Source organism: Lonchura striata, chromosome 7 (assembly GCF_050655825.1).
Source record: "Lonchura striata isolate lonStrDom1 chromosome 7, ASM5065582v1, whole genome shotgun sequence".
Taxonomy (NCBI): domain Eukaryota; kingdom Metazoa; phylum Chordata; class Aves; order Passeriformes; family Estrildidae; genus Lonchura; species Lonchura striata.
Genome location: NC_140709.1, coordinates 32,171,366 through 32,179,297, shown reverse-complemented (window position 1 = coordinate 32,179,297; position 7,932 = coordinate 32,171,366). Strand labels below are relative to the sequence as shown.

The 7,932-nt window shown below is 52.1% G+C and overlaps 1 protein-coding gene across 1 annotated transcript in view; it reads left to right on the top strand.

Moving 5' to 3' along the window:
* LOC110479923 (maestro heat-like repeat-containing protein family member 7) overlaps positions 1-4,188 on the top strand; it is an 86,733-nt gene extending 82,545 nt beyond the window's left edge. The window contains exons 4-15 of the mRNA XM_085584635.1: positions 29-181; positions 355-503; positions 774-921; positions 1,160-1,575; positions 1,837-1,951; positions 2,124-2,261; positions 2,506-2,682; positions 2,810-2,965; positions 3,126-3,227; positions 3,346-3,448; positions 3,534-3,590; positions 3,857-4,188. Coding sequence (XP_085440761.1) covers positions 29-181; positions 355-503; positions 774-921; positions 1,160-1,575; positions 1,837-1,951; positions 2,124-2,261; positions 2,506-2,682; positions 2,810-2,965; positions 3,126-3,227; positions 3,346-3,448; positions 3,534-3,590; positions 3,857-3,990 — 1,848 coding nt within the window. The 3' untranslated portion in view covers positions 3,991-4,188. The remainder of the gene's footprint in view (positions 1-28; positions 182-354; positions 504-773; positions 922-1,159; positions 1,576-1,836; positions 1,952-2,123; positions 2,262-2,505; positions 2,683-2,809; positions 2,966-3,125; positions 3,228-3,345; positions 3,449-3,533; positions 3,591-3,856) is intronic.
* The last annotated feature ends 3,744 nt before the right edge of the window (positions 4,189-7,932 follow it).

The window sequence follows — 7,932 nt, the reverse complement described above, 5'->3', positions numbered from 1 at the left end:
CTCTTCCCTATTGTTCCTTCTTTTGCAGATGTTTATGGACCTCAGAGGCACGTGGTGCCGAGAGAGGATCAGCGTGTTTCCCAAGGCTGCAGCAGAGCCGGGCCCCACAGCCACTCAGAGCATATCTCCTGCTCCCAGCCTGGATCTTTTTGGGGACAGAGTCGTCTCCAGTCCAAGTCAAGTAAGCAGCTTGTGGCTAGGGCTGGGTGTCCCCAGGAATTGGGTGGTGCTCAAGCCAGTTCCACTGGGCCTTCTCAGCCTTTGAGGCCCAGCCCAATGTGGTGGGAAGGGAAGCACTGCTCAGGGGAAGCTGCTGCTGTGGCAGCTCTTCGAGTCTCCCCACGCCTTCTGCAGGTGCCAGGCTTTGTTAGGAACATGCACCAGAGGCTTGCGTCCAATGGGCCTCCAGACGAGTGGCTGCTCATGGACATCCTGAGGCTGACTGAGGCACACCCCACTGATGTTGCAGTGACCCTCCTGCGCTGTGCCCCATCGTGTGACAGGTACAGGGCCCACCTGCCTCGAGGGCTCAGGTCTAACCAGGCCCCATCACCCTGTACCGCCAGTCCAATGGGGTCTGCTGGACAGGCAGAGAGTTCCAGAAGCCACTGGACACTCCATGTGCCAGCCCTGGCTTGTCAGCCCATAAGCCTCCTGACATGCTCCCTCCCTACCCCTCAGGGCACTGTGGCTCTGTCATCTGGGCCCTTGTGGCTGCCCAGGCCACAGTGCTCTGGCTGAGACCCTCCTGACACACAGCTCTGCTCCTGCAGAGGTGCTGCAATCATGTGGAAGAACATAGCCTCATCAGGAACAACACTGAAAAAGGTGCTGCCAACACTGCTTTGTGTGATGGAGGGCTGGCCACTGCAGAAAATGTACACCTCTGATGGGGACACTGAGGACGTGTTTTCCCTGGCTGTGAGTTTCTGTAACTGGCCTTTGCTTGCACACAGGTTGCTTCTCCAGTGCCTCTCCATCCTCTCCCCCACTGCAATGCCTCTCCCTGCCTCAGGCCCTGGGCTGATGCCTGGCTTAGGGGCAGGTTCAGGGGCACTAGCCAGATGCTCCCCCTGTGTCTCCCCTGGCCTCTCCCTCGTATGCTCAGGCCTTGCCACTTGGCACTGAGTGCTGTCTCTAAATGGTTTATCCTTTGCAGGCAACCAGGGTGCTTTGGGAGATTCTCCGCCTGCCCTGGTGCCCAGAGCCATTTGTGGAATATTTCCCCAATCTCTTTGTGGCTCTGCTCTTCCAAGTTTACCTCAGTACAGAGCAGGTATCAGAGGACATAAATGCTTTATGGAAAAGATGTCAGGAGGAAAATCGCCTTCCCACCAATATCAACAGGTGCCACTTCCCAGTCCTCCGGTCACTCCCACATCCCCTGGGCTGCAGCCTGGGGTCCCAGCATGACCTGGGCCTTTGCTCTGCATACAGATTTGTAGTGAACACTGTGAAGGCACTGCTGCACCACCTGCGTTGTCTGGATTTACTGATGGCAGTGGAACGCAGGTGTGCCTGGGACACGCTGCTCTGTGCCGACACCCACCACTATGCAGTGGGTCTGCTGGCCAGGTGAGACCTCATTCTCCCCACCACCCCTCTCCTTTGTGCCCAGAGCACCCCACGCGCTCCCCGTGGTCCTGGGCAGCAGGGCCTTGTCCCAAGAGAGGGATGAGCAGACTGGAAAAGGCTGGGAGAGGAGGATGCCCTGGAGCAGCTACCTCCCAAAGCACCCGTGGGGTGCTCGGGAGAAGACCAGACCTCTGTGAGTCATCCCTGGGAGGGCTTTGGCCACTCAGCTCAGGAGCAATGGTGCCTTTATCTCTCCCCCAGGGAGATGCGCCGTGTCAGCCGACCCTTCTGTTCCGGCACTGCCTTGCGCCTGCTCGGGTGGCTCAGCAGGGAGGAGCCATGCTGGGATCTTGCTGCCCTGGCATTCCTGGTGGAGGTGAGCCCGATGGCCAGCGCTGCCTGGCTCAGCTGCCTCCCACCCCTCTGCCCTCTCGCAGCCGCAGCTGCCTGGGACGGTGCCCGTGCCCTGTGCTGCTGCCTTGGCTCAGCCTGTGCGGTTCTGAGCTCCTGCCAGCTGGGCACTCCTGTCACTGCTCTGTGCCTTCCAGGTCCTGGACTGCCTGGACTTGAGTGAATGGGGTAACTTAATACTGGAGATCATGACAAAGCACCTGCAGAGCGAGTCCATGGAGAGGTGTCTCCTGGCACTCAAAGGCCTCGTGGTGCTCAGCCAGGACCCCTCGATGGTGAGAAGGAGGCAGCAGCTGGAGCTGTGCTGGCAGCGTGGGGCTGGGGAAAGCAGCCCCTTGGGCTTGGGGAGCTGTGGCAGCTGCTCCCAGCTCTCCAGGGTCGCTGTTCAGCTGCCCGAGTGCTTCGGGACAGGCCTTTGGCCTCTGGGCTCCATGGCAGGCAGGTGGGGTTGCACCGCTGGAGCGGTGTTGGTGGTGCAGCTTTCCATGGATTCACAGCACAACCTTGTGTTCCACATAGGCCAAAAAAATATGCAGCCTGTCCAAACGCCTCGTGGAGCTACTGAGGAATGAAGACACAGAGGTGGTCAAGAGGAGTCTCTCAGTGTTCACAAATCTACTCCTGAACAAAGATATCCAAACATCCAGCTCTACAGCCCCAAAATTGGCTGAGGCGCTCCGGCCCCTCTTTGACCATGTAAGGCTCTGTGCCCCCAGCCTTGGCCACTGGGGGCTGCCCAGAAGTGCAGTGCCCTGTGGATTTTCGGGCCTGTGCACAGAAGGGCCCAGAGAATCCAGTGCTGAGGTTTTTTCCTTTCCAACAGGACAACAGCCATGTGCAGCAGCTCTCCATTCGCCTCTATCAAGATGTGATGGAATCGGTAGAGGAAAAGGGAAAGCAGCCCCTGAAGATGCTTGTGAGACAGAGCCTGCTCCCGCTCTTTTTCCATTGCCATGATGAGAACCAGCGTGTGGCACAGGTGAGGGCTCCTGGGCGCCGGTGTCCCCATGGCAGGGGGCTCAGCTGGCTCGCACACCCTGGCTCCTCCTCGTGGCTCCAGCCGCTCCTGGCCTTGGCACCGGGACGCGGGTCCTGTGCCCGGGGCTGCGGTGCCACCTCCGGGCTCTGCCGCTCCGCAGGCCTCTCGGGAAGCGCTGCTGTCTGCAGTGACCTTCCTGAAGAGGAAGGGTCTCCAGCGGCTGCTGCAGACGGATGAGCTGTGGAGCTTTGGCGAGCACTTGGTAAGGACAGCCCGGCAGCCCCAGCCCCAGGCTGGAGGAGCCGCCTGCCCCCGGGAGCGCCCGGCCGAGGGGCAGGGCCCACAGCAACCCTTCCCTCCGTGCCCTGCCGCTCTCTCAGCTGGCAGAGGACAGGAGCCGAGCGGCCGAGCACCTGCGCCAGGCCCTGCCCTACCTGGAGAGCCCGCAGGAGCCCCTGCGAGAGGCGGCCGTCAGGGCTATCGGTGGGTGACAAAGGGGGCTCGGTCCCTCCCTTCCCCATTGCAGCAGCACCAGGGCCAGGGGCCGTGACAGGCTCTGTGTTCCCAGGGATCGCCACGCTGCTCATCAGGGGGCAGCCAGAAGAGCTGCAGCTCATCTGCGAGGGTGAGTCCGGCCAGCGGGCTGGCAGTAGGAGCTGCCAGGGGAAGCCGCCATCCCTGCCCCAGCTGCGGATGGCTGTGCTCCTTGTGTGGATGAGGGGCACCACGGGGAGAGCACAGAGCCCTTTCGGAGGTCTGCCGGAGATTTGTGGCCAGCACCTTCCAGCTGATCCTCGTCGTGTCCTGCTTCCTCCAGGCCATGGCAAGAGCTGGGTGGGCTGGTCCTGTCAGGGCCATTCCTCACTCTGACCGTGGGTCTGCTTGTTTCAGCCCTTCAAGCCCTTCGCACGGATGACAGCCCCTCCAACACAAACCAGATAGTCCAAGTCATGTTAGATGAAAGAGCTGCATCACTAGGTTCATCTTCTGGATTGAGACAACCAGGACAGCAGCAGATTCCATGAAAGAGGACACATCCCCTAGAGATTAGAAGAGAACAGGTGGAGCTCCAGGCACAGCTGATGCTGGGCACACCTGAGCTTGCCTTCTTCCCTCTTTACTGGTCCCTCCCTGCAGCCCTCAGACCCTGCTTGTTCCCTTCTCCTTCTCCCAAGCTTATCCCTCTGCTTTGATTGCCATTAATAAACATTGCAACTTCACCTTATTTGTATCTTTGTGGAGCTGAAGTGGAGCAAAACCTGAGCCCTGGAGCACACAGGCCAGGGCTTTTCTGCCATTCTTTTTGGTGCTGCATTTTGTGCACGAGGCAGATCATGCTGGAAAGGTCCCTGCCCTGAAGGTCTGGTTTCACAACATTGTGGACCTAAGGGTCTTGCTGAGCACACTGAAGGTCAGCAGTCGAAGACCCTGGATTTTAGAAGAGTCAATTCCAGTATTTTCTGAATCCGGCTGTGAGGGATTCCGTGGCAAGCATCCACTGAGGGCAAAGGAGCTCGGAATACTGGAAGTTATTCAAGAAAGCATAGCAGTGGTCCTTCCCTACGTAGGGAGAGGAAGAGGCAGAACCAGAGAGCACCCTGATTTACAGTGAGCTTTGGGTGTTCTAAAAATGAAGCCAATGAAGCAGCAGTTCAGGGGGCTGACACACAACTGTCCCACTGTATGGAGCACTGTCAGGCAGTGCTGGCATCCTGGCTGCACTTCTGGTCCCCACAGCTGAGGAATCGCAGCTCCTGCCTCATACACAGCCAGAAACCCAACTGAGGGAGACCAGAGCAAGGATACCCTTCCAGCCTCTCTTGGGCATGGCTGCAAAAGAGCTGCTGCTTCTTTCTCCTCCTGTTTGGGGTTTGCTGGTACCAGAGCCAGAGCCAGGTCGTGCTCTATTTTCCAAAGACTGTTCAGAGCAGGCATGAAAAGTGCTCCATGAACAGTGGAGAGTCCTGGGAGGTGCTTCCAAGAGCATCTAACCCAAATCTACCCTTTTGCAGTTTAAATAGGTGGTCTTCTCCAGAAAGAGCGAGCTCCTCTGGCTCTTTCTGGCCAAAGCCTACCTGTTCTGCTACCTTTGGGCTACCTAATGTTGGGATAAGGAACTTGCACCAATTCCAGAGTCTGCACTGACAATAAAGATGCTGACTTTGAGATTGGTAAGTTGGTATGGTGACTATATAAGGCTAAGCTGGAGTCCTAAAACACCTTTGATGCTGTGATGTTTGCTCAGCTGTTGAGAACTTGAGTAGAATTGTAGTTTTGCTCTCAGCTCTGGGAATCACAGAATTCCTCCAGAAGTTTGTGTTGGGAAGCATTTGAAAGATCCTGTAGTTCCAATTGCCTGGCTATAGGCAGAGACAAATTCCACTAGAATAAATCTAATTAATCCATCTTTACCTTCCCTCGTCCAGATTTTGATCTAATGAGAATACATTAGCTGGTTATATTTTCAGAAATAGGAACAGTTTTTGTTCCTGCATCAAGTCTTCTGGAGCTTTAGGAACAAGTGTGTTCCGTGTCCATGGAACAGCAGAAAGCGGCAGGATGTGTCTGCTTTCAGCGCTTCTCTTGGCTCTTCCTTCACACTGCTGGCACCGTCATCAGAGACACAGAATGGCTTCTCTCATGCCAGCGTTATCCCAATCTTCTGCACTTCCCCAGGTTCCTCCCAGCTTCACCAGGGAAATTCTCTGCTCGTGCCTGTCCACTCCCTTGCCCAGAAGGCAGCACCCGGTGGTCTTTGGACATGAGCTGCTGGCCACAGCATGGACATGCCCATGGATAGGACAGAAGCTGGGCTGGGTTTGGACCACATGGCAGCCGTGCTCCATCCCTGGGGCATCGCGAGGCTCTCCCTGCCTGGTGAGAACAGGGCTGGGCTGTGTTCTCCGGCCTCTCCTGCAGCCCCTCAGGAGCTCTGGCTGCGCTTGCTCTTCACCAGATGCAGCCCTGGACCAGACACAAGAACAGGAGCCCACCCATGGTGGATTGTCAGCTTCCACATTACTTGGTTACACAGAGATAACTGATATGCAGAAAATGCTTTCCCACATGGCCACTGCCTTCATTTACCACGGGCCTTGTGATCCTGCTGTTCCATGACACATAAACAAGCTTCTAGAGCACCCCTGTGAACTAAGACAAGACAATCTGAACAAAAAGAGAGGACAGAGTTGTTCAATGATTTCTCCAAGGCACTGAAAAGCAATATCTGGAGAGATCTGTGAAGAAGGGTGTGTGGATCATGCCAGATTTGCAATACACAAAAAAAATAATGCAAAGACCTAATTTCAGAGACTCAGAGCCAAACTACATGTGTTGAAAACTCAGTTTAAAGTTCATTAAGTGGAGTACCTGGAGAAAGAGTAACAGTACAGTTGCTGATCTTGGATGATTTTTTTTTTTTTAAGTCTTAATAACTTTTCCAGGAACTAAGACCACATCTATTAATCCCACAAAACACTAAAGATAACCTTCAACAATAACCCTGATAGGTGCTAACAAGACTGAAAACTCATTTCGCTTAACCTTACTGAGTAGATGTCATGCATCTAATTATGCAGATTCACAGCAGAGAAAATCCTGCTAGGCAGGACAGTACTGGACTGGCATATGTCTTCCAATGCCACAGCTATTAATGCCTATGGAATTGCAGGTTATGTTCTTACTAATAAAAATGTTAACCTTTAGAGAAAAGGCATATAAAGATATTTATGGCTCCTTACCAGCCCCCACCTGATATTATCTGAAAGTTACTCAAGGTTTTAATACCCAAAGACCAATGGTGATATATCAATACATAATTAAATAAGCAAAAAGATATTGAAATATCATTTTACTACTATTTTAAAAGTTCAGTGATTTAAGAAAACTATCACTAGTTATAGAATAAATTTCCAAGGAACCAGAGCAGTTAAATTCTCTACATCAGTTATTTTTTTGTGCGTATTAATTCCTATTTACAGAAATCATTTGCCCTTTCACCTACATTTTGAATGTCTTTTAATGAGTATATGAATCATCGAACCATCTTGAACAATTCAAAGATAGCATATTAGTTAACCAGCTAATTATTATTATTATGCATATTTTCCCCCAGGTCATGGTCACCAGCTTTACATGCTGGAAAACTCATGACCTCTCACTTCTATTTCTCCCCCATCTTTTTAAAAATCTAAGTGCAAGAAATTACACACATTTATTACATTTCAAAATACTTTCCTACATCTTTTCATATCCTTTTGGTTGTAAGGCCTTTCTTAATTCTGTGTTAAAAGAAGTACAAAATATTTATGTAAAACTGCCTTTAAAAGAAAAGCATTACCATTGCTTAACTTGGGAGGTTTAAGGATGCAAGGTTTAAAAGGAGCATTAAAATCTATTAGGCTCGACAGAGTAGTTAAAAACAACAGATTGTTGGGTGCAGCACCGTTCTTTCAAGTCCAAAATGCAAGCAGCAACTCTCATACTGACTACAGTTAATTCCCTTTTTTTTTTTTTTTAAGCTATAAACCCTTCCCTCTGTCTCCAGCATGAATGTCCTGATGTTCAGTCTCTGGGAGCTTCCCTCCCATCCACCCAGGACTACTTCAGGTTTTGTCCTTCCCAGACAAACACTTGTTAAACAAGATCCAGACAAGCAAGGATTAGTACCTTAGAGGAGAGAAACATGCCAAGGTTGTCATGCTGTGCTTGACTCAATGTTTGTTGCTTCTACAGCTTTTGGATCAAGCACCCTCACTGCCTTTTCCTTCTCTGTGTCCTGTGTGATGTTTTGAACCCGAGACTTGCTGTTACCAAAACATAAAAAATATGGAAAAAAACCAGTAAATTCTTCTGGATTATTTTTTTCATTTTACTCATCAATACTCAGCTGTAAATCTATATATCCAACACAGTGGAAATAATTTCCCCTTAAATTGATGCAAAACCCCCCAAACCACAAAAATTCA